We start from the raw sequence: 26,143 nt of genomic DNA, 5'->3' as shown, positions 1-26,143 counted from the left end.
AAACTAATAAAATATTATTAACCATAATCCCTTCATTTCCAAGTTTGACTTCATGTGGCCCTGTGTGCAGACTGATTAAAGGGATAGTTCACTTTAAAATGAAAAATCTGTCATCATTTACTCATTCTCATGTTGTTCTAAACCTGTATGAATTTTTTTTCTAATGAACACAAAAAAATATATTTTGAGAAATGATGGTAAACACATAGCAGTAAGTGACCATTGACTTCCACAGTAGGAAAAATATTTTGGGATTATTGTGATAAATGATGAACAAAATATTTTGATAAATGATGGTAAGCACACAATTGATGGTACCCATTAAATTCCATCATATTTTTTATTCCTCCTACTATGGAAGTCTATGGTCACTTACTGCTGTGTGTTTACCATCATTTCTCAAAATATCTTCTTTTGTGTTCATCAGAAAAAAGAAATTTATACAGGTTTAGAACAACATAAGGATGAGTAAATGATGACAGAATTTTCATTTTAAAGTGAACTATCCCTTTAACGTATGACATCACAATTTTGCGAGAAGGATTCAAAAGATAAGCTAATGTGCTACAAATTGCATCGCTCTCGCGGTACTGTGATCTCATACGTCGCTCGGTCTGCACTGCACCGCAGGAACTTGAACACCTGTCGTCTTTCCTCTCACTATGGCCGTTTCTCAAACGGAAGGATGCATCCTCCGTGGGACGCATTTGCAGGCTGCATACGTCATCAAGCCTAGTTTATTTCGGTTAACTGAGCATTACATTCGCAAGTCCTAAGCATATTACAACAATTTACGATTAACTAAGTAAACTTTATAATGTTAATATTCTGAAATAAGATTGTATTTATGACGTATGAACCCTGCAACTGCGATCTCCGACGGATGCACCCTTCCGTTTGAAAAACGGTTGATCTGCAACAGCGCACTCTAGCGGAAGTTACTGGTACCGTAACTGCCATGACATTCGATAACATACAGCCATATTTGAGTCTATTCATTCAAGCCCTTCCCCCTTTCAGCATCTTCAGCAGGACAGAGAAGAAAGCTGAAGCGGGATACTGTGCGGATGCCATTCGAAAGGAGATTTTACCGAAGATGGCCTCGCCAAGAACAATAACCATTGTTGCCCTGTCCTTTGCGTTGGGTCTCTTTTTCGTGTTCATGGGCACAATTAAACTCACCCCCAGGTTAAGCAAAGATGCATATAGTGAAATGGTAAGTGGTCGTCGTTTCAGTACCGCATCAGCAAATGATTATATTGATCTGCAGGAGGAAATTGCATCGTTTTAGGACAGGGTTCGAATTTAGCTGGTTATTATTTGTATGACGTCTGCGTTTAATATTACAAATACTATATTGCAATGACGGTGTGTCTATTTGTATTGCATACACTTAATTCTTCATTTTTTATTGGGTTGAATATAAATTTATACAAAATCAAAGCTACGACCTAACATGTAATAAGGACTTTAGATTGCTTATCATTAGTCGGATTACGAAAAATAATGAAGCATAATTGAAGCAGCTGGACAGTGAATGATGTGCACTGCCGCAACATTTTCATTAGACAAAAAAAAATAGGTCACTTGTGACATCACAGTGCGATGTTCGCGCATCATATTTACTGTCACGTGAAGAACCAAATTTTATTACTATTATTTTTTTGTGATTTCAACCTTAAACGGTCCTTTTTAAAGCATCTTGTGAAAAAGCAATGGCGGCGCTTTCCAGCAAATTCTCTCCCATCTGCAGGTGCAGCTGCTGCCTGCTGCTGATGTCACCGTGCCAAAATTTGACATTTGAAGTGAATTGCACATTTTTTTAAAAACAAAATTATATTCTTTAGGTGTTTAAAGGTCCATTGTTCGCAAGAGAACAGATAAATGCATGTGTTTTTATGGTTATGATTAGGAGGCCTGGTTTTAAGTGCTAAACGTGGGGGTTAAACGTAATTTAATTTGTGTTACTGCATTACTTCAACTGTGCGTTATGCGGTGCATAGAAATGTGATGGAAATGAAATTGGTCTTCTCATATAAGACTGTCTTATATAAGAGCTTGACAAAATTACATCAATTGGTTCTAAATTGCATTTCTATCCACTTTACAGAAACGAGCGTATAAGAGTTATGCCAAGGCCCTTCCGGCACTTAAAAAGATGGGCATTTCTTCTGTGCTTCTACGCAAGATTATTGGTACTCTTGAGGTGGCATGTGGAGTGGTTCTGACCCTTGTGCCAGGAAGACCAAAAGACGTGGCCAACTTTATTCTGCTGCTGGTCATGCTGGCCGTGCTTTTTTTCCACCAGTTGGTTGGAGACCCCCTAAAACGCTATGCCCATGCCCTGGTATTTGGTATTTTGCTTACTTGCCGGCTGCTTATTGCCCGTCAAGGTGAGGACCGGCCTGAGAGAGAGGAGAGACGAGAGGAGCAGATCAATGCCCATGAAAAAAACAAAGTCAAAATTTCTTAGCTCCACAAAGCGCCGGCAGCATCCCCATGTGTTTCTCTGGATAATAAAGAAGGTGCTTGGATAAACAGACGGTGGTCCCAAGAGGTGATTTCTGACCTTCACCTTCATATCAAAAGCCCAAAAACCAGTTTTTACTGTAATTTACTCTTACCTCATGTTTTCTGACTTAAATCCTGAACACACAAAGCTTCACCTTGGACAATCACTGTTCTGGCAACTATTCTGGTTGCGGTTCTGCAGCAAAACAAAACTACTCCTATTACCTGCTGTCATTTTTATCCCCTGCTTAAACAATATTCTAAGAAATACCACTTTTAAGATAATGCTGTGATACAGAACTTCAAATGCTGTCATTTTTGTGATATTTTATGGTCAAAACCAGTTGTGTTTACATTAAAGGTTTTTATTGATTAAAATGCTGTACATTCATTTGTTAAATCATTTAAAAAATATTCAATGGTTATCATTTAACAATGTTAAGTGTCACACAAGAAAAGTAAACACGATTTTACCTCACCCGTTGAATTAGATGGCAGGCCTTCACCATATCCGCATATTAAAAACACTGAATTTGAAGTACCTTATATATATTAAAGTTCTTCATGTTATTTATCTGTTATTTATAGTTTTTTTCTAAATATTACTACTGTAATTGTTATTTTGTACATTCACATGAGAGCATTTCAGAAGTTTTGTCTCTTTATTTCTTGCCAATTTTGTTTTTCTAGCTGACACTTGAAATAGATTGTCCAATAAAGAAATTATCCTTTGAACCTAATGGTTTCTTGCTCCTTTTATTTATTTATTTATTTCTAAAGCTATTCCAGCATCTATGGCTATATTCATGTAAAGAACCAGTTAATATATACACAAGTTGATCTATGCACATGTTCGGGGAAAGGGGGCAGTTTTGGCATCTCCAAGTAACCTTTTTAAAAAAATATTTTTTCCATGATTGATGCCATAAAAACATCTTGATGTATCTGGCTCACTTCTCGTTATGATTTCTAACAAAATATATTAACATTAGCATATCCTTGTACAATCATCCTGATATTTTGACTATACCAGACTGTAAATGTTTATGCTTGCATTTATGCGTTGTATAATCAGCCAGTAATCAGGATAAATTAGGATAGGTCAATAAATTGAGTAATTGATTTCAATTTCCAAGCAAATCATTCTGAATCGGGCACAAATAAATGTTTAATCAATGTAACACGTCTCCATCTACATCCAAGTTGCATCATTGCAAATTTAAGGCAAATTTCATGACTGCCCAGTTACTCACAACCATCTTCTGCTATTTTTAATTATTAATTTATGAATTTTTATTTTGAATTATGCAGACCTTTGGAAGAAATGTGTGTTCATTCACACATAACTGATGTTATGATCATTAAGACACAATGCCCAAACATTTTCATTTTCTCCTGTTTTATATATAAATGCAATAGCATTATTTGGCCACAAGAGAGCACAGTTGTCCAGTTTAGTTCAACCAGTGACGATGTTTAACAGTTTTCAGAAAACTGTAAATCCTCAAAAAGAATTATCAACAAAAACATTTCACGAGTTTTTAAGTTTTGGTTGAACCCTTTCGTTAAACCACCTTGACAACTGAGAATGTTACTGTCAGATACTGTTCCCCCCCCTTTTTTTGGCGTTTACTATAAAGAAATCTCAAATACAATACTTGCCAAATTTTTACTGCTGTTTTTGAATATAAAACAAATATTTAAACAATAATAAATTAATATACAAATACAAATAATGTAAAAAATAAATGTTACATAGGCCCTGCTTTGGCTTTCTTCAATCCTTTCTACGTTTTAATGTATCGGTCGATTTTATTATCTATTCCTTTCATCCCCTTTAATAGTGCCAAAATGGAAAAAATAATAAAAGCACATTTCGTATCCTAGGGCACTACTATAAAGACAATTTCTGTTGTATATGAAGTGTAGCCTTTCCACTCACCTCAGTTCATTGAGGATGCGCTCATGTTAGTACCGGAAGTGGTTCAGTGCGCATGTCTAAACGGTCGCGGGAGGTTTGGCGTTTGGTTTGAATGGTGTTCAGCGGCGAGTGAGACAAACACTCGAAGAAATAATAAGTCGTATTATGTAGCGCAGATAATGGCCGATTTATCTAACCTGACCGGGTCAGGCGCCGATCCGGCCGGAGAAACAGATTTATCCGTATCTTCTGCTAGCAACCGGAGTTTACGTTTGGCGGAAAAAGAAAAGAAGAAAGGCGAGGCGGATCCTTTCGGGCGTGCGCTGAAGTATCTGTCTCAGGGTAAGTGGAGTTAGCACAATAATAACAACAAATCTAACTTTAAACTAAACAAAAGATAAATGCAGCAGTTTTGTAATACAGTGGGCGGTTTTAACGTTGTAAGCAATTAATTATTCGGGTTCCTAACATTTGCTATTTAGAAAGAAAACAATGGGGCCTAAAGTAGTTTTATTTATGTTTTTTCCAAGTAAAACATGTCTGGGCTTTAAGTTAACTTAAAATTAGTTTTAACTATTACCAATACATCATGACGTGTTTTTATTACTAATATAACAGTGAAAGCTGGTACAGCAGTTAGAGGGAATGATGAATTGGAGAGGAATCTGGTGGTGGTGGAGATGGTGGCTCTTAGCAATGGTCTCCAACCGAAGGTCATTGCAATGCTTCTGGACATGGCTTTAAGCCTTAATGCAGGTAAAATCATTTACTTCCTCTGTATTTCTTTAAAAATAAAAAAATACAATTCATCATAATAAGCTCTTAGAGGTTGTGGACTTTTGCACTCATGGGGTCTACTAGACCAGTGTTTCTCAATCAGGGGTCTGGGGCCTCAATTTAAGATGGCTTAAATTATTCAAAAGCATTTAAATTAGATAAAACAATTGCATATACATCTGTGTAGTCATGTCAAGTTATAGACGATTCTATTGTGAGGGGCCTTTAAATATTATTTTGGGCTATGGGGGTTTTGAAGTGTAATGGGTTCAGAACGACTGTACCCAGACTGTTTCATTTAAAGACGTTACTTCGATTTATCCAACAGGAACTGCCAACTGTACACGGGTGCTCAAGTTTCTTATACCCGCCACAGTGGTGCCTCAAGAAGCTATTGTAAGAGGGGTGTCATGGCTTTGTACAGGGAAAATGCCAATGAATGCACAGGTAAATAACGTTGTAACGTGGCTGTTACTTAGTTTTCTAAAAACCCTTAAAATTCAACTCGCCCTCCTCATAACTTTATTTTTTAAGGTTCTTTTTGTACGATGGGTGCTGACCGTTTTTGACTTGATTGACTGCAAAGACAACTTGAGGGCGATTTATGGCTTCATTTTTAGCTTTGTGACTGAAGAAAATCTGGTAAGTTTTCCTGGTGTTATTAACTCCGCAAATGTCTATTATTTTTTTTAGGAAGATTCTACATTCACAGGCCTATACAAATTGTATTGTGTTTCTTTATAATTTAAGTGTTAAGTTAATAATTTAATTATTTTCATTTCAGTGCCCTTTCATCTGTCACTTGTTGTATCTTTTAACCATGAGGGAACATGGTAAGTTTTTGACAGTTCTTGTATATGTGTACCACTAAACATTACATCTACATGCATTTAGCACATTATTCATATTTATTCATTTTTTTTCTTTTCTCAGTTCATCCATACAGAGTGCGAAAACTCTTGGATATTCAGGCTAAAATGGTATAAACCTTATTCATTACATTCATTGATTTGATATCCTCCATTACAAAAAAAGATGTAGATAATGTTTCTTTGAATTGGATACATTCAATATAGCCCTTTTCACACAGACATTCCGGAAAATGCATCCTGGAATTTTCTGGGATCGTTAGATTTTTTGTTCATTCACGCTGCCATGAATTGGCGGCATCTGCAAGGTCCCGGAAAGACACGTGACCTGTTTAAAGTCCTGCCCTCTCTTCTACGCAGCATCTGAAGTTTGCATATTATTTATTAATTCTCTCTCCAGAAACCACTCGTGTGCATTTTTGTTTATGATAAGACTATAAAGGAGTGCATGAACGTGCAGTTCTATGCTGTTGAATGATTTCAGCTTCAGAGTGGATATTTGACGAGCTCCCTGATCTCTGCTTTTCAGATATTTCTCATCTTGATTGTTAATATGCATTTAAAACCCCCGTTTTGAGGAACTGAACGATATATCTTGTTGGGATGACGCGCAGGCATTTTTGTTTATTATAAGCTCAAATGAGCACGTGACGCCATATTCTTTTATGCTGCCGAATGATCTCCGTTTCAGCGCAGTAATGACAAGTTAACTTACCTGATATCTGCTTCAGTCCAGTTTGCTCACATTTCTCGTCGTGAATGTTGTAAATCTCTCATTTTAAAGAGTTGAACCAACGTCATGTTGCCATGACACGCATGTTGCCATGACACGCATGTCCACACTACGGCACATGCGTCATTGTTTATGCGTCTCATTTATCAATTCCTGATAACTGCTTCAATCTAGTTTGCAACATTTCTCATGGTGAATGTTTATATGCATGTTATCTCTTGTTTTAAAGAGCTGAACCATAACTTTTGTTGTGATGACGCTCGCGTCCTCACTATGACACGCCCATTACGGCATTGGTTTGGCTTCTTGTTCACATAGAGGGTTTTCCGTGTATCTTAGTAGGTCCTCTTTCCGGCAACGATCTCAGAAGATTTACGGGACGTGTTTGTGTTCACACAGACGCTTGTCTGGCAATTTTACGGGTATTTTCTGGGACCAAAGGTCTCTGTGAATGGGGTATATGTAACAGACTGTCATCATTTCTTTTATCACATTGCTTTTTCTCTCTTTTTGATTATTAGGGCAGACAGCCTTTCCTCACACAACTTCTAGCTCTCTACAAAGTGTTTCGGCCTGACTTAGTGACAGTCTCTGTTTCATCGAGACTTAAGGTTAGTATATATATTATTCTGCTCTCTGACATAAACTTTATCCTGTTCCTGGTAATGCTGGATGTTTTAACAGACCACAATTTTTTCTCCTCCTCATCTTTTTACTGAAGACTGGCTTTAAGAATCACAACTCCACCTGGAAAGTGGCTCTAAGTGCTGTACAAAGGAAGAACAAAGGTGCAGTTCAGGTTGATGACAGCCTGACTCTGGATGTGAAAGAGAAGGCATCATCCAGAAAGAGGGTATGAAGTTATATACCGTCAAGAGCTTTTACAGAACGCACATCTATCTACAAAAATAGGGTGCTCTAAAATTTGCTGTGAAATGGTGGCCATTGTAAACTAAAATGTAGCAGAAAGTTACATAGTGCATTATCCAAATCTAAGTTTACAAGATAAAAGTGTCACCAAAGCTGCACTTGAAGTGGAATTTAGGTGTAAAATTTAAAAGGGAAAAGTTAATGGACGTATGAAATTTTACCTTACTAAACAAAATAGTGATTTGAACAACGTCTAAGGCTGCTCCAATGCTGCATTTAATTTCATTACTGAGGTGGGTCAGAGCAGGCACAATTTTGCCTTTTATGTTGAATATAACCTTTATTTAAGCAAGAGATAAAAACTCACTGAGATTAAAATCTCTTGCGGGAGTGTCCTGGACAAGAAGATAGGCAACTCAGTTTACATAGACATATCTGAATTGTGTCATTACACTGATTTTGGCAACCTTTGTTCAGATGCGTAAAGATGACAATTAATATATGATTATCGCTTTCATGTCCATAGAAACGGCATCACCTGGAAGTGCCTCCGTTAAGTTCGGTGTTCGACAGCAACTCCAAGAGAAAAGTTTTCCGTCTGCAGGAGCTCCGTTCCTTCAAGCAGCTACTGGAGAACGTTGACAATATTGAGGTAATGCACACAAAACGATCTCCTTTTTCACACTTCGCACACACTGACTACACTTTGTATGAATCCATTATTCATGATTCTGGTCTTTGGTTTAGCGTTTTGTTGCTGGATTGGAGTCAGGTTGAAAGCGCTGTTTCTGGGTTTTCTTTTTACCACTTTCTTTGGGACATGGAATAGGGATGCGCTGATCGATCGGGCCCCGATCGGTATCGGCCGATAATGGCATTAAATGACTCGATTGGTACTCGGCTACTCGCTAAATTTGCCAATCTCATGAACCGATCTTTCTGTTTACTTTTCTCATCGTAGGCATGCTGAATGCGGCTGCAATTAGAGACAATTTTTTACGTAGTGCGGGCATTTTTATAACCCGTTGTTCATGTGCGACATGCAGATTTGGATTTCTCTCTCTGCCTTTACAGAGGTATGTGTATTTTCTATGAGGACGCGCTCCGGTCAACAGCACGACGCATCTTTACATCCCCATCAAAGAGAGTATACAACACATATTTATCACGGACAATTGCATCCTCATGAAAAAAGTTTATATTTGCGTGCAGTTTAAAGTTTTGACTATTTAAACTTTCATTTTTCCTCACAGCTGCTCTTGTCTGCGTACACCCGCCGCATGCACACACAGCTGCCTGTCATTAGTGCAATTGAACAGAGCGATCTCTCTCACGTCATATACTGCGTTTACACCAACCGCGTTTCAGGCGTCAAAATTGCGTCTACCACGCCTAGTTTGCCGCTTGAACAGTTTGAATGCATTCGCACGTCTAGAGTGAAGTAGACGCGCGGAAAAAGCAAGCATTTGACGTGCGTCAGAGGCAAAATCCGTTTTTTGTGGGAGGGGCAAGTGCTATGCGGTTGTCTGTTTGCAAGATGACTGATGTTGATTGTGCATTTATCGAGAGAGTTACCACTTTGTATTTGCCTCACTATAGGGGGAAAATAAACGTCGCGGGTCGATAAACGTCACGTGACTCAAAAGTAAAATGTGTATTACAACTTACCAGGTTGCCCGATGTCCTTACTGACACTCTTCCAAGTGAGGTCCTTTTTATTCCTGTCTTTATAGACCAGTTCAAATGATGTAAACAACACTGGTCCAAAAACACTTCCTGTTACAGTTTGTGACAGTTATTTTTTTATTTTACATATATTATTATCTTTAAGATGTTTGTTTAACTTCAGTTAATTCAGGTTTATATGTTCTGTTGGTTTATTTTATTCCAACGTTTATCTAGTGTTAAAAAACGGAAACAGGAAGTGTTTCTGGACCAGTGTTGTTTACATCTCTTGAACTGGTCTATAGAAATAAGAACTTGTGTCGTATAGCTCCGAGTGACTGCTCATGGACAATATCAAGCGTTCCTTCAGGTTGAATGAGAGACTCCGGGCGGGGCTGCCGCCACAGTAGCAAGCAGGCTCCTGATTGGTTAATGCGGCGTGATATTTCACCAAAGTTCACATTTTTTTATTTGGGCGTCAGCCGCAAATTCGCATCAAACGCAAAATGCACAAAAAGCACCATTTGCCCGAATATTTACTTCATACAGTAAAGACCCTGAAGTGTTTTATTTTCATTACTTTTAAGAGACATAAACTTTTTTAAAGAGATATACAATTTCTTTTTGTAGAAGAAATATGTGTTGTGCTTATTTATTTGATTCTCAAATATAAAAAAAATATACCTAATTACTGCAAGTAATATCACAAAGGCAACATCTGTGGTTAGGGGTGGGCAATATGACCAAAATCTTCTATCACGATAGGATTAATTTTATATCATGATAACGATATGTATCACGGTAGAGTTTATAATAAAGGTTTAAATCTTTAATTCCATAGAAATGTTCATAATTCTCACAAAAAACATATACAAGCATAGAAAGAAGATAAAAACAAACAAAACTCAAGCTCTCTGAAGATAAACAGTCAATGACATAAGAATGATAATAAATAATTATGCATGTATTAGGGGTGTAACGGTACGCAAAAATCACGGTTCGGTGTGAACCCCGGTTTTGAAGCCACGGTTCGGTTCATTTTCGGTACAGTAAGGGAGAAATGCAAACATTAAACTGCAGGTTGTTTATTACTTTAAACTTTTTTTACAATTTGTTTACACTTTTTTTAAACACTTTATTAAAATATAACAGATAAAATATATATAAAATGAAAAAATAATAAATAAAATACTACTGCAAAGTTATTTTTTACATTATTTTATAACAGAAGGTAACTCTTATCTTAACCTTCTCTTAAACTTTTTCTACTAAAACCTTGAACTAACAAATTCAATTCCTGAATACATTTATGAACTATTAGCCTACATTTTTGCCACTAAAAATTTTCTGTATTTTGGATTGTTTAACTCACAGAATTGAATTGGCTATGTACCATCTCTGTATAAAAATAATATTACTGCTCTATGTGTAACTGCATAGCAAGCAACATGATGATATACTTATTATACACTCATTTTGAGATTAGTGAGCTGCATACATAGCCATCTTTGATCTTTTGCACGTTTCTCCTAATCTTTGCTTGTGTCATCAATGTAAGCTGTGACTTTACTTACGAACCCCTCCGCAGCTGAGTAACAGCTGAGTAAGCCCGGTTTACAGCTCTTCTCTGTCCCGACCAGCTGATCGCATTGTGACAATGATATAATTGACGTGATATGCAGATGAAAAATCTGATCACGCATTCCTTATTCTTGCTGTCACAGAAAGCGCGTCTCATGAATGCGTAGCAACGAAAGACGTGCATCCTCTCACGCACTTTTGAAAGAACAAAGCAGCGCGTTGACACGCGTTTAACATGCGCGTTTAGATACGACACGTAAACGTTTACATCAATAATCAAACGGATATACAACTAAGTAAATAAAAATCTTTCTGCGGGCCGAATTATGTTATATGTTTGACAGAAGACTTGCGCTGAACGCGGAGACTTCCGCCACTTAATATGTTCGTGCGGAAACGCACGTATTATGTTCCGCACAGGCGCACACAAAATGCATTCGGCCTTTCGGTGCACGTGCGCACCGTGCCGAAAGCCCTGAACCGAAACGGTCCGGTTCGAATACACGTACCGTTACACCCCTAGCATGTATGTATAAGCCTATATATATTTTTTATTTAAGGTAGAAAAGTGATTTAATCCGGAGCAGTGAAAGATTTTCTCTCAATGCTGTTTGATTAACACGAGTGACAGACAGGAGCAAAATTATGTAACTTCCCCTTTAAGACCAAAGTCCAGATCCAATACACTGTTAAACATGTGCTTTCTCTTTTAGCTGTTTACTTTCTCTTAAGACCTAACTGGTCGTGTTAATGAGGATGCTTGCAAAGACGGGGAATTTTGACGCATATGTGTATTTAAGGCCAATAAAGGGGAAAAATGCTCACGAGCTTAATGAGCAGCGGTCGCGCGACTTGCGCCCTCCTGACACACAGAAAGAACGCACGCATACAGATCTGTTGTCTGTGTTTCAATGGCTTAAAATAACTTGTTTTAAAACTGCAGTGCTTAAATACGTATACAAACGTTACGTTTTCGCGACCATGTGCACAGGAGCGTGACGTGGGCGCGTAACCTCGATAGAAACGATAGCCCAAAGTCTCTACCGGTTGACAAATTTCTACCGGTTAATTATGTCTACCGGTTTATCGCCCACCCCTATCTGTGGTATTACTTTATCTAGAAAAATTTTTAACAGTTACGGTCATCAAAGAGCTTGCATATCAGCTTGAAAAAAAATCGGAATCGGTATCGGCCGATCACGAAGATAACAAATTAGTGTTGGCTGCAAAAATCCTGATCAGAGCATCCCTAGTTCAAAGAGTCGCAGGTGAAAAAATCAGAAACAATTTTTTTCACTCGCACTGTGCTTTAAAACTATGGAAAGTAATTACGATCCTAACCCCTATCTCCATACTGACATCCAGACAGTCTTTTATGAATCGGTAAAGTAGTGAAGTCTGGGATGCTGTGAGCCTGAAGAATAAAGCGCACTTTGTGAGTTTATAAAAGTTTAATGCATAAGTAAACTGCACAAAAACAGCTGTTGAGAGATTTTTGTCTCACTTGAAACCCAGAAACAGAACTTTTTACGTCATAACTTATCAAGCAGATAGCGGTTTATAGTTGATTAAAACAATGTAAACCTCTTTCATAATGAATAAATTCCTAGATTTACAATATAAATTTCTATTACATTCGATATTTGTTGATTTAGTCCACCTAGTCAGATTTGTAAATTATAACAGCCTGCATTGCTCTGTTATGGGCACTTGGTGGAGCTACGCCTTTACAAAACTTACAATATTTCTGCAAAATCTTACTTTCAGAGTTTTTGGTCACAAAAGCATTTTTATTGTGAATACTTGTTTACTAAACTTAGTTTTCACATCAAATTTGTATAATACTTTAACAGTGTCCTTTTGTAAGTACAAAACATTTTATAGCACTGGCAATTGACAAGTCATAAAATGTTTACAATATCCAAGAGGAACAATCTGTGTCTGACATACCCACAGTCCCGGTAGACCTTAGTAAATCTATTTTAAAGCCCCATGGACATTTATGTTTCATTTTACAGTACACAAACAATAACCATCTCATCAGGTTGTGCTTGCAACAGGTATAAGCGATTTTGCAATCAGGAAACTGAGAAAGCAGTCAGAGTCTTTTAAAAATAAAAATCTGTCATGGCCATGGGGAAGGATCGTTGATTCTTTCCCTCTGTGGGACACCATCATTAGAACTGGTCGTTTCTCAGACGAATGATGCAGTTGCTCTTTAATTACAGAAAGACTCAACCATGTCCGTTGTCAATCTGTCACCAACTTTTATTTATTTATTATTCACTAATTCCCATATTGAGAAGCAGCTGTTTATAGTGTTACAGAAATTACGGTGTTGGAAAGCGTGTCTGATCATTAGAGAGAATGGTTGAATTGTGTCTGTCTTAACTTGTTTGCAAGCTGTACATTTCAGCATGGGTCTCAATGGAGCCAAAAGAATGGCTGAATTCATTTTTTTTGCCTCCAGTTGTTATGACAGCTCTTTGGTTATGATATAGTGTGATATTTCGCAATTTCATTGATTCATGTTGATGTTTTTCAGCTGCCTGCCCAGATGGGTTCTCTGCTGGGATCGTCGCTGTCGCTGCATTACCTGGACTGTGTGCAGGATGAGTCCGCCTTCCTGCGCCTTAACTTCTGGCTTGGACTTTCATTGCAAGAGGGTACGTTTCTCATAATGCAATACCAAGCCGAATGCAATTGACATTTTCGAAATTCAGCACCACAGCCGTTTTCAATCTTCTGTTTTTGCAGAGTTTTTGCTATGTCCTGTGGATGAGAGTTCTGACAACACTTCTGATGCCTGTCGCTTCCTGAGCACCATCCTCTCCTCACAGCGGTTCCTGCAGGTAACGCCGACCAGTAGAAAAAAAAATAGGAAATTAACATTGGCAGCCTCGAGGTTGGATCTTCAATATTGAGAGATTTTTGGCAGTTTATTCCACAAGCCCTAGCGCATCCATCAATCTTTATTTTGACTTGCTTTCTTCCGTAACTTATGAAATCCTCGAGTCGACATGCTGACAGTTTGTGTCTGTGTGCTTTTTCAGGAGGGTTTCTCCAGCACGGAGACTTTCCTTTATAAGTTCTTGAGTGTGTGGGATGGCTGTCTGCTCCGGCCGCAGATCCTGGATCTTCTCAGTGACATTCCCTTAATGCCCAGCTCCTGTGAGTATCCAAACCTCTGCTCAAGTCTATGACTAATTGAGGTCTATGAGTAATTCAGGAAAAAAACTGCTCGGTTGTCATAATATTAGCATATGCTGGAAAGTAAGTTCAAGTTATAGAAACAACAGTTAGCAGCACAGTTGTTCTTTTTCCTCTTGCAGATCACAAATCATTCTGTCTTATATGTTTATTGGTTTATGCAGAAAACTGTTATTTAAACTTTTTTCCTCTGTCTCTATAGACATGAAACAACTTCTTTTCAAGCCACTGAAACAGCTTTATTTTACATCCACTGTGTTTTTTAAGGTTTGTATGCAATTTTAATTCCTTTCATTTGCTTTTCTTTTTATTCCTCCTATTTTCGACCTGGTTGTGTCTAACTCAAGCTGCGCATTGCAGTATGAAGCAGATTGCGTCAACAAATGCTTTAAACAATTCAGACATAAGTAAATTAGGCTGTGGCATCTTCAGACTTCCTGTGATGTTGTTTTGAGTGGTGGTTTGATTAAGCCCACAGTGGTTGAAGCAGGTTTTGATTTTCTTCGAGCCTTTATTTAAATGTGCCATTCTACATTGTTATCTTCACAGTGTAGTGTCATCGAGTGTCTGAACAGCATGCTGGTAAAGTGGCTGACATGGCATTCAGTCAGTGCGGTGGAGGGTGGCTTGGACATTAGCCTCAACAGCAATAGCACCATGTGAGTACCCCAAAAGCAGTGAACGATAAGTCCAAATTTGAATTGTTTACTTGAATTTACTGCTTATGTTATGTAGTGCACAATTAATTTGTTATTCTAAAAACAAATAATTACAAAATGATGTGCATGTACATAACCCAAATTGGGTGCAGTAAATAAAAGTAGAAAAATATCTGCACACTGACAACTCCAGTTGTATATTAATTCTCGATCAATGAATCGCTTCGAGCAACCCGATCTTCATCATGCACATTTTATGAGGCAAGATGCAACTAATATCACCTGTGGTTATAAACAGTTGCATCTTTCTTGTAAAATGTGTCTGATGAAGACCTGATTGCTTGAAAGGTTGCATTGATTGCTTATAAATTTATGAGTCAGTTTGTCAATATTTTAATTTTCTATTTTACAGCTTTCTTCTCTGAAGAGTATTATTATTATTTTTAGCTATTACAACAAGGACTATATGGGGACTTATATTGACCAGTGACATATTTGCCATATATTGTTCCTGTTGTATGAGACCCTGCCCTTCATTATGTTCATTAAGGAAAACACCACCGTTTTTCAATATTTTACTATGTTCTTACCTCAACTTAGATGGACTAATACATGCCTATCTTTTTATGATGCATATGCTTAATCTTTGTACATCACATCGTGAATGTGTTAGCATTTAGCCTAGCCCCATTCATTCCTTAGGATCCAAACCGGGATGAATTTAGAAGCCACCAAACACTTCCATGTTTTCCCTATGTAAAGATGGCGAGGTAAGTACAGTGGCATTTTTAAGCAGATAAAAACGGAGAACTATATTATATGGTGGAAGAGCACTGAGTTTGCAGAACTTCGACCTTGGCGCACAGTAATATTGACGGAAGTTTGAGCGAGAGGGGGAGTAGTCAGGAGTGATGTTGTTACTGTGCGCCGAGGTCAAAGTGCTGCAAACTAAGTGCTCTTCCGCCACACAATATAGTTCTCATTTTAATCCGCTTAATTAACTACGCTAATAAAACATTTTATTTTGTGCCACCGTACTTACTCGTGTAACTACTCATGTAACAGTCTTTAAATAGGGAAAACATGGAAATGTTTGGTGGCTTCTAAATTTATCTCTGTTTGGATCCCAAGGAATGAATGGGGCCAAGCTAAATGCAAACACATCCACGAAGCACTGTACAAAGATTAACCTCTTAAACCCTAAGGACCCAGTCCCGGGGACAAAATTTCGTATTTTGACTCAAATAAAATATTCTTTTAATCTTTAATGGTCCATCATGGACCCCAGTAACACATATGAGATACTGTTTGAAAGCTTAGACTCTCTACTTTCTCCAGATATGCATCACTTTGAGAAATCTTTTACTGTAAGAAAGTTATTTACACTTAATTTACACTATCACCCCCCCATAATTTTGTATATGATTTAATATTCACATATTTCATATTTTTCAAGTATGACAAACATGGGCAAGTCTTATATCAAATGAAAGCTCTCATTCTCAGGAATAAGGCTACAGCGTTATTTTTGTTCTATTATTAACACATATCCAACAATAGATGAATGAATAATGATGTAAAAAATCGTCTTTTGTAAACATATGGGAAAATTGAGTGTGGACTGCCTCAGATAGCACAGATAGCCACAAATAATACACCATCTTTTCTCTTAGGTCCTACTCTAAAAAATGAGTCCATTCACAGCATTTTCTTAGGTTGTGTGCAAGAATAATCCCTTGTTATTTATTATATGTCCAAAACAAAAAATTAATATTTATATGAAAAATGTATTTTCGGACACTTCAGTAAAATGAAAATAACTTTAGAATGCGACATGCTAAAGAGATCATTCTTTTTTTGGGTGTTTACTGTCTGCTGCTGGTAACAACCAGAACTGTCTGCAGTCTGCTAGAGCACCCACAACCAGAGTTATACACTATCAAAGGCAGTATTTACAACATAAAAAAAGAAAATTTGGTGTTTCATCATATGGAAAACAACATAAATAACACTATTTGTCACAAACAGCAGCTTTTTATGCAACTTCAAAGGGTTTTCTTTAAAATGATATAAAGAAATTGCATTTATTCCACTGTATGTGGTTAATGGAGCACTTTAAATGTTTTTAGGCAGAAATTGTATACAAAAAGGGTATTATTCCTCCAATCAGTTGGAGTAATATCACTTTTGCATACATTATGATAGAGAAAAAAATCTTTTTTCCTCTGTAAGCTGGCAATTGCTGGAATCAAACAAAACTGTCTGCAGGGAGCTGAGGCACTCAGGGCCAGAGTTATACACTTTTAAATAAAAACTTTAGAAAAAAAAACATCAAAAAGCGCCTATTTATTTTTGTGTTTATTAGAGGACTGACATCACATACAACCATGTTTAGCACTTTCAACAGTGTTTTATGTAATTTCAAAGGGTTTCCTGTAAAATGATACCAAACATTTGTATGTAAACCTCTGCATGTGGGTATGGGAAGCTTTTGAAATTGGGTAGGCCAAATCCAGGCGAAAATCCCCAAAATAGCTTCAGGGTGGAAGAAGTTAAGTGCACGCATTACAAAAAGATGGGTATGTATTAATTACTCTAAGTTGAGGTAAGAACATAGTAAAATATAAAAAACTGTGGTGTTTTCCTTTAAAGAGAAGTGCGTTGATAAATTGTCTTTAATGAGTATCCAATTGTATTTTTTTTAAAGCATTGCCCAAAGTTCACAACTGCACATCTTTTAATATTTAACATTTAAAAGAGATGGATGAATTGCACCTGTGGTTAGGCTCCATCTGAACCTCGTTTACCCAGAAAGCGCTCTGTGGAATGGTTTGTGATGAAGTGGATTTCCCCCTCCCCTTCCCTAGCGTGTATTGCTTCTCCCTCACTGCTGATTTGGTTATTTTTTATTACATTACTGAGGTGCACAGCTGAAGGAGAAATTATGATCAAGGGCAAAACCCTGTTTGACTGCGCTGGTGTGCCATGCATCAATGCAATACACCCATTATTCCTTTCCACTTTGGGTCTCTGTGCTGCAAGAATTGTGTGGGTGCCAGGCGTAGCACAAAGACACATCTGGTGTATGGTAGATGTAATTTAAAGCCAATTTATTGTACTCTTCTTGAAAAAATATGTGCACTCTACAAGAAAAACTAATTTTTCACATCGTTTTGTACACTTTCAAAAAAGTATAAGTGATGCCTGTTTCTTCCTAGGGCTATGTCCTTGTCTGGGTTTATGCACTCTGTCATGGAGCTTGTACGCTTTGTTGGTCTGCTGGCATCTGAGGGACTCCGTTTGGAGAATTGCCACATTCTGCTTCTCAACCAGACACTTGACTTCTATGAGACGGTACTACACTCAGCTATGATTAACTTAATTAACGTGATGTCTTTGGCAAAATGACATCAGCCAAAGCCCGTGACCGCATTAAGATTTGTGTGATGATTTACTGCCTATAGTATCAGCAGATTTTTGTTTTACATCATAGAGAACTTGTTCTGGTTGTATTAAAAATAGTAAACTTCTAGGTGCTTATGGAGAGCTTTATTTGTTTTGTCTTGTCAAGGTGTGTGACATGTTTCTGAAGTTCAGCTTGCCACTGATCATCATGCCCCCAGCTGGTGTTTTCTACCCAGCTCTCTTTGCAACAGACTCAATCAGCGTGGATCGACTTGGCTACATCATGTACAGGTATGATATGTGAACTGTAATAACCTATTTGATACTCTTAATTTTTATTTACCATTCTTGTGATTTTTTAGCTTTAAGGCATTAGATCAGGCAAATATCAGGCATCTTAATGAATGTGCTGTGATGGAATGAATCTGGCAAGTGACACTTCACTGTGATCACCTGTTTGCTGCTGGCTGATCTGAGGAAAACTGCCTAAACCTTCAAATACATTTCATGGTCATGGCATGATGCCTTTAAGCAAAAGATGAAATGAAGTATGAAGATCCTTTCATCTGCTTCAGCACACAAGCCTTTGTACTCTGCAACTAAAGACATACTATTAAGTCTATACTGGTAATTTGGCATGGTACATGTGTACTGAAAGATAAAGAGAAAAATCTCTTTTAGGTCTTTTAGTAAAACTGCATGCAAAATGTGACAGGCTAAAAAGCTGTTGAGAATTTTTCCACTTTTTGGATATTTATGTTACTCTAAAACTTAAATCTGAATACATTTTTCAATTTATACTGCCTTCTATGTTGTGAAATCTGTATGTAAAACAGATTATCAAAATAGTTGGGAAAATCCTTAAAGGTCCTCTAAGCGAATTCACGCGTTTTAGACCATTAAAATGTTTTTGTTACATACAGCAAACATCTCCTCACCATCTCCTTGCTGCCTGTCCGCTGATCAAACTGTAAAAAAAAACGTGATCTCTGTAGACAGCCCAGCCTCCACAAACTGCAATAAAAACAAAGTGGCCAAACCTACAAACAGAAACCAACAAAGTGTTCCAGCCAATAAACGACATGAAGGATTTGAGGGTGGGGGTTGGGCGCCTTCATGAAAGCACGGAAAGGAGGGGGAGGAGGTAGCTACGCTCGGTTTGTTTGAAAACAGTTCAAACATCAACAAAAAGTGACGTAACACAGGTTAGAGCGCCTTTAACTGATTCTCAGTAATGATCAGGTCTGGGTTTCCCGATAATGATTGAACTTAGCACTTAAGAGCGCTTTCTACGAGCTACTTAACGGACATTCGTTGTTCATTTACGTGCGTTTCCCAAAGATGCATGTAAAATGATCGCTCGCAGCTGGGTGTTAAGTGCTACTTACGAGTCGCTATCCGTTCGTCAAGTGCTAAAATGTCACCAATAGATTGACTCGAATTTGTAGCAGAAGCTTATGATCTTCAGCCGATGTGCACTAATATTTTTATATATTATTTTTCATTATTTTTCATTGTTCAAATGTTTTAATAATTTGTGCATAATGAAAATTTTCTGTATTTAGTTAGGACTCGTCCCACTGCAAAATGCCTTCTGCATTTTATATTATAGTTTATATTATTATTATTATTTGTTGTTTATTATCTATGTTTATTATTATTATTAAAGGAATAGTCTACTCATTTTCAATATTAAAATATGTTACCACCCCAACCAAGAATTGTTGACACATCCCTCCACCATCTGCGTGCGTGCACGCAAGCGCTGGAGCGCACTGCGACGCCCGGACAGCATCCAGCTCAGCCCCATTCACTCAATGGTACCAATCAGAGACAAAGCCAGAAGCGACCAAACACATCAACGTTTTTCCTATTTAAGACGAGTAGTTATGCTAGCAAGTTTGGTGGTACAAAATAAAACGTAGCGCTTTTCTAAGCGGATTTAAAAGAGGAACTATATTTTATGGCGTAATAGCACTTTTGGGAGTACTTTGACTCGGCTTTATTGCATTGTACTGTAAATATTTATTTGGTTTATTTAAGCAGATGCCATTTCCCTTCAAAAAAATTTTTTTTACTGTAGATGAATTATAGCAGAAATTGGTAGGAACCATTTATCAATTTGCTTGACCAGCTTTAACAAAAATTATACCAAATATGTTTTTCTTATTTATTAATTTATGTTTAGTCATTTAAATTTGGTTTCTCATTTGAATTTTAAATGTTTATTTGTTTATATTACTTTAATATAAACAAAGAAGAACCCAATAAATAAATATACATTTAAAACATTACATTATCGTCATTGCAGGACTGCAATTTGCTGGTTGTCCTGCAGGTGACCTTGTAACTCTGTTGTCTTATGATGCACTTACGAATTAACGATTACTCCAGACCAATCGTAGATCTATGATGATTTTCAAGTGCCACTTAAGTTACGAAGCTTTTGGGAAACGGCCCGTACTTCTAAGATGATTCGTACGATCATTTTTACGATCTACTAAGCCTTACGATGCCTTTGGCAAAATGGCCCTGATTGGATACAATTTTATACTTTTATCAATCACATTTTGCTAACTTAATAATAATCATGTTATTTTCTTCTCAGGTACCGGAAAAACCTAACCTTGGCTAAGAAACAGGAGCAACAGAGAGAGGTAATGAGAAGACCATATCCCAACATGAGCATGAAAAGCCACCCGAGTCTGTATAAGGGTTTTGTTTCTGAATAATTTACTCTGGGAAATTAAAAAGACCTTCAAGCTGTGATTAAGAACTTACTACGAAGCATCTGAAGGCTATTGGTGTGATTCTCACTATTTCTGGTGGGGATAAAAGGAGAATAGTGTTTTAGGTAGAATCCAGTAAGACAAATGTGGCATTGATTAAGGGGCGGGGCCTGCCTTTGCAGTAAATTAAATGAGAGCCCTTAAGTCATGTCTATAATAAACCCTGTACTGTTTTGATCATAGTGTGTGTACAAAAAGAGTTGCAGGTTTTCACATGGAATGTGTAAAATATGTGTGTTAAATATATAATGGTTGTAACATATATATATATAATGGAATCTAATTATGGCTTTTAAATTTCAAGAATGGCATCAGATATTGTTTTATGCCTAAAATACCTTGTGGAATATGTCTCTTCTCCTGGTCACTGAGCATTATTTTTTAACAAGCATTCACATTACATTACAGCAAACATTTCACATAAGCAGAAATACATACAAGGAGTTTAATCGGAATCTTCAAGCCATGGTGAATTCCATGTGGAACTCCTCATGGTGCCTTCCTGGATCGGACCTTGAGATTGACAAGGATCTAATCGATCTAAGCAAAGTGCCGGAACCCGGGTGCCGTTTCGACCTCATCCACCACCCTGCGCTTTTCAGCTACGCCATCGAATTTCATCAGAGGGTGAGTGAGAGCTGACCACTATTGACATTTAAAAGCACAGGATCCCACATTGGTACCCTGACGCTAAATTGTCATCTTATCGAGAGCATAGGAATAGAATTCAACTGTGCAAGGCAAGTTAATTGGATGATTATATTACATCAAGTGTAAAGCCTTGTCACTGCTGAGGCCAGCACAGCATCCGCTTTTTGCTAATAACTTTAGGATTGGACAAAGAAATAAATGTATATTTAATGGAGGATCCATTAATATAGAATCACATTTTATAATTCATGGTATCTGTGTAGGAGGGGTTTTCATCATCTTTAATAATACAAGTAAATTTTTTTGGTCTGACTGCAACGTTCAGCCGTGTTTTACTGAGATTTAAAACCAATGGACAACAATGAATATTTATGTGTTATCTCTTCCAGTGTTGGCCAGAGAGGAAGAATGTGGATCTTGGATCCATAAAGGTATTTATATAATCTGCTTTTTAATAACGATAAGAACATGTGCAGTATATAACAAGGTACCTGTACTTGTCATCACAGGTTGGAAAGTACTGGAGCTGGTATATGGAGTTTCTTTTTAATCAGGGCTTTGATGGCCTCAGCAACTTTATTCAGACCAACACCGGCCACAGCTCCTCTTCGTCGAGTAGTCGAGATGACCGGCAGCCCACGAGTCAGCCTTGATGCTTGACAACACCAGTTTTGCTTCAAATGACATGTATATATTTTATTATCATTCTCAGAGAAGAACTACCGCTATATTGTAAATATTTTGTAAATGTACAGTGTCTTTCATGAGAACCATTTAGTTGGCTTTTAAGCATATTTTTGTCAGTTTTTTAATCTTTCCTCCAGAAAACTTTTGTACTAAACCGAAACATTGTAATATTTCTTATACTTGCAGAAAAAAATTATGGCTAAATCTTTGAGTTTCTACTTGGCTTGCCATTTAAAGCACAACACTCATTATTTATATTGATTTCAAAATGAATGCTCGACATACAGTCTGGTTTATTATTCCCATCGGCCAAATGCAGCTATGTATCTGATCAATCTTATATTAAAACAACTCCTCCGGTATTGCATGAGGTAAAGCAGTCTCTTGCAGGTGTTTGCCATTTTTCTTTTACGAAAGGATTTGATTGTCCATTAGACTTATTGCTCCAAACTGGACTTGTTTGGATTGTAAATTATTGCCTGCTAGTTGCACTAAGAGTCTTTGTATAATACGAGTATAGATTTCGGATGAATTCACAGGAAGACACATTGGAGAATGCACCTTGGAATAAAAGTCTTCCACAAATGAATCTTTTAAGCTTTACAAAAATGTGTGTATAGAAAAGAAGAATGGCTGAAAGTATTAACCACTGCATAATGTCCCATAATATTAAAGCATATTTGTCTCTCTTGGTTAATGTGTTATTACCAGATGCATCCCCAACATGTTTGTTGGTTGTTACTTAAAACCCCAATCTGGTTTTAATACAAATGATAAACGTTTTTGTTTTTTTTCATTAAAAAAAATCTGTGATGACTGCTCCTTTAAAAATCAATAAAGACCATTGTATTCCAAACACAGTGCAAGCATGCCCCAGTTAACTTGGTCCAAATACCTCCAAGGATATTTCGGCATCAAGGCAATAAGCTCAAACCTATACGACTTTACGTTTTACGAGCCGTCTCTTAAATGTGAGCTCCTTCAACTCCGCGTGACAAATCTTCGCGTTCATGACGGACTGCCTCGCGTCTCATTCGAGCTGCTCCGTTTTCATCCCGAGCGTGTCACGGTGCCGTTCAGCAAACTTCATCTGGAGTGAATGAAGGATACGCGCACGCCTCTGGGATTACAACTGATCCATGAATCGAGACAGGTGCAGGACGTAAAAGATGAATCGTTCAAACGCAAAACTACACAGACGCACGCGACTCACCTCTCTCGGATGACGTCCTTGTTAATTTATGAGATTTTCCGTTCGTCGCCGACTGCCCGTTCATCACTTCTCTCTCATCCCGTCGCTTTCTGTTCAGCTGAACGTTCGCGCAAAATGGAAATCTGAAGTAATTCACTTTCACGGTTTCTCGACTGACAGAAAAAGGTAAGGCTTTAATTACTAGATGACAAGTTTTTAGCACGGGAGTACCGTTAGAACCGTTACGGTCTACTTGTTTAAATTTAAAAACCCGCGAAAAGCTAAAGCTGTCCGTTATTATTAACACACTGGATGTATAAATAAGTCCTTGGTTGCTGGAAAGTCTTTAATGCAAATTGACATTTCTTGTGATTTTTTTTTCTTATTGGTTTATATAGCAACCATGCAACGTTAGTTATCTTAACAAAATGGTATTAAAGCAAACAACAATGTTCTCTTTTGTATAAGATCATTTCAATAGTTACTGTCGGCGACTTTATCGGCAGGTTTTAAAGCCTATGCAATGTGACCGTTTTTATAAATGCTCTGCTGGTGACTGGCTCCTGCCGGTGGAAATAAATCACAAACCGTGTTTTGCTTCTCTGCTTGGTTATTACTGATGTTCACTCCCTTATACATGTTTTATTGTATTTTATAGAGAGACACAACCAAATCCTACACGTGCGCGGTTTTGACAGTTATCAATATTGGATTTTCAAATCACATGACAGCAGTGTAACGGGGTTGACGGTTATTTTAAAGCTCTATTGTGAATTGTCCTTTGATGTTCTTTGAAACACCGACAGCATTTGGAGCCGGTGGCAGTTCATCCTAAACATCAGTCACTAAAAATTGGAAACGAAAGTGTGTATGCGTATTTGAGTCATCGTGAGTGCTAAATGATGCTCATGGTTTTGGATGAGGTTAGAGGTGTGACACTGATCCTACTCGAGTGATCAAGAGTTTCAGCTCATCCTCTTAGTTATGCACATGAGTCATTCAACGTTGAGAGCAGCCAATGATTACACTCTCATTTTCTAACATTGTCTTTATTTAGATAATGCAAGGCGATTTTCCTTTACTAAATGTCACCCTTGTGCATCATGGCTGTATGAAAAACACTTTTGTAACACCCAGTCATTCAAAGTTCATTCCTTTTCCCACAGGCTTAAATCCTAATTCTTCACAGATCATGTTTATACTCCCCCCTTTGCATACGTTGTCTTTTTAAAAGTGTAAACATTGCTATTAATGTGGTGATCTGATAGTTTACCCTTAACTGTGGAACATCCAGCTTATCTATTGACTTCCATGTTTTAAAAATTGGTGACAGGTACACTTATTGGTTCAGTGTTCAGCAACATGTACTATATCTCTAAATTGTATCTCGCTTTCTTGGTGTTTTTTCCACTGTGCTTATTATCGGCATATTTTTTTAACTGCATTATTTATTTGTTTAGTCTTGTACACAAAGCAGTCTCAGAAGTTAACATTAAAAGAGTCTTAAAACGTCAGGAGTTGACAGACTCCTTATGCAATGCAGATTCACAAAGGGTAAAACTTAAAGTTTTAAGTTTATTTTTAAGGGTTAATGATTAAATAAACTTGAATTTCCTAAAGGATATACTACACCAGTTCTTGAAAGACAATGAGAATGGCATGTCACGGTGTTACCTAGCCTGGCTCCGCCCTTCTACGTGCTTCCGCTTAATTTTTATTTCGCTTCAGTACAACGTCTGGGACTGCTGTGTAGAGTTTTGTTTTCTCCTGCAAAAATCTGCAGGTCCAATCAGCGAACAGAGGGGGGCGGCTAAGAATGATGACGTTGAGGTTGTGCGTCAGTTTGAGTTGTAGTTCAGTAATGGCAGCGGAGAAAGACGTGAGAAAAGCTATTCCGTTGTTGCAAAACTGCCGAATACAGAAGTTAAAGCCGGAGCAAGAACCAGGTTTGCTAAGTTTTGTTGGTCTGATCATTCGGACTTGTTGTTTCCGGATGGTTTCGGTGCATGATATACGTCACGACCACAAATACAACCACATGACAAGCACACATACCCCGCGCTTGAGCGTGTTTGTGACCAGTTTGCACAAACCATTTGATATTTGATATGAAATAAAACTTACCACTGAGATATGCAGATCTTACTTGTCTCTGTTGTCTATGTTACGCGACAGTCAGCACTCAGCATATCACTATTTCAAATCCGTTTACAAGAGAAATGCTCTTGTTATGTTTAATATAAAGTTTACATTGCGTTGTAAAAATTATGAAATTATCTTCATACGTGCTTAATTCATAATGAGAACGTATTAACACAAGCTTTTTTATCCTGCTATACTATATAACACTATAAACAATAATATATGTCATTTTATATACAAAAACTATAATTCTATCTTGACATGCACATTATCTGGTTCATGTTGGTCCAGCTTAATTCAGAGGATTAGTTTGGTGATTCATTTTCATTTTAAGCCTTTAAAAAGTAATTATTTTAGATGCAATTTTGTAATATTTATAGCTTAAATTCTCTAATATCTTCTAAAAACATTTAAATTATTTAGCAGAATTCCGTAGATTTGTCCAAAAAATTTCCACAGAAAAAGCAAAAAAAGATTCCGT

At 37.4% G+C, this 26,143-nt stretch overlaps 3 protein-coding genes and 1 long non-coding RNA gene across 8 annotated transcripts in view; 3 read left to right on the top strand and 1 right to left on the bottom strand.

Annotated features, from left to right (window-relative positions):
• The first annotated feature begins 892 nt into the window (after positions 1–892).
• Positions 893–3,251, top strand: tmem35 (transmembrane protein 35). Its single transcript, XM_055179044.2, has 3 exons — positions 893–944; positions 1,021–1,216; positions 2,111–3,251. Exons 2-3 carry the CDS (start codon positions 1,097–1,099, stop codon positions 2,471–2,473), a joined length of 483 nt encoding a protein of 160 aa, XP_055035019.2. The 5' UTR covers positions 893–944; positions 1,021–1,096; the 3' UTR covers positions 2,474–3,251.
• Positions 3,252–4,463: 1,212 nt separating this feature from the next.
• cenpi (centromere protein I) lies at positions 4,464–22,707 on the top strand. Its single transcript, XM_055179061.2, has 20 exons — positions 4,464–4,774; positions 5,051–5,188; positions 5,538–5,656; positions 5,744–5,851; positions 5,994–6,042; positions 6,143–6,189; positions 7,333–7,422; positions 7,533–7,664; positions 8,208–8,333; positions 13,473–13,593; positions 13,685–13,779; positions 13,981–14,098; positions 14,340–14,404; positions 14,687–14,796; positions 18,015–18,150; positions 18,368–18,492; positions 20,810–20,858; positions 21,399–21,617; positions 22,031–22,072; positions 22,151–22,707. The coding sequence occupies exons 1-20, from the start codon at positions 4,477–4,479 to the stop codon at positions 22,292–22,294; spliced, it is 2,331 nt and encodes a 776-aa protein (XP_055035036.2). The 5' UTR covers positions 4,464–4,476; the 3' UTR covers positions 22,295–22,707.
• On the bottom strand, positions 21,422–23,680 carry LOC129422911 (uncharacterized). 2 transcript variants are annotated; one of them, XR_012357981.1, is made up of 3 exons: positions 23,542–23,680; positions 22,133–22,315; positions 21,422–21,635 (listed from the first exon to the last, which is right to left on the bottom strand). It is a non-coding gene; the product is annotated as an uncharacterized lncRNA (long non-coding RNA). The 2 variants fall into 2 exon arrangements; XR_008637578.2 differs by lacking the exon at positions 23,542–23,680 and adding an exon at positions 23,224–23,367.
• drp2 (dystrophin related protein 2) overlaps positions 23,566–26,143 on the top strand; it is a 208,339-nt gene continuing 205,761 nt past the window's right edge. For 2 of the 4 annotated variants that reach the window (XM_055179056.2, XM_073854363.1), the window contains exon 1: positions 23,568–23,706. The gene's annotated coding sequence lies outside the window, so the exon portion shown is untranslated. Of the gene's footprint in view, positions 23,707–26,143 lie in introns of all 4 variants that reach the window. The other 2 variants (XM_055179059.2, XM_055179058.2) reach the window with 2 other exon arrangements.

Source organism: Misgurnus anguillicaudatus, chromosome 16, assembly GCF_027580225.2.
Source record: "Misgurnus anguillicaudatus chromosome 16, ASM2758022v2, whole genome shotgun sequence".
Lineage (NCBI taxonomy): Eukaryota > Metazoa > Chordata > Actinopteri > Cypriniformes > Cobitidae > Misgurnus > Misgurnus anguillicaudatus.
The sequence above is the reverse complement of the archived record's forward strand: the minus strand, read 5'-3'. Positions and strand labels throughout refer to the sequence as shown.

What these genes read in the sequence shown, in the direction of transcription:
- cenpi (XM_055179061.2), top strand. Translation starts at nt 4,477, where the DNA reads ATGTTAGTACCGGAAGTGGTTCAGTGCGCATGTCTAAACGGTCGCGGG. An exon ending in TTGTGACTGAAGAAAATCTG is followed by an intron (nt 5,852 to 5,993) that starts GTAAGTTTTCCT and finishes TTTTCATTTCAG; the next exon opens with TGCCCTTTCATCTGTCACTT. An exon ending in CTTGGCTACATCATGTACAG is followed by an intron (nt 18,493 to 20,809) that starts GTATGATATGTG and finishes TTTTCTTCTCAG; the next exon opens with GTACCGGAAAAACCTAACCT.
- tmem35 (XM_055179044.2), top strand. Translation starts at nt 1,097, where the DNA reads ATGGCCTCGCCAAGAACAATAACCATTGTTGCCCTGTCCTTTGCGTTG. An exon ending in AAGATGCATATAGTGAAATG is followed by an intron (nt 1,217 to 2,110) that starts GTAAGTGGTCGT and finishes TCCACTTTACAG; the next exon opens with AAACGAGCGTATAAGAGTTA.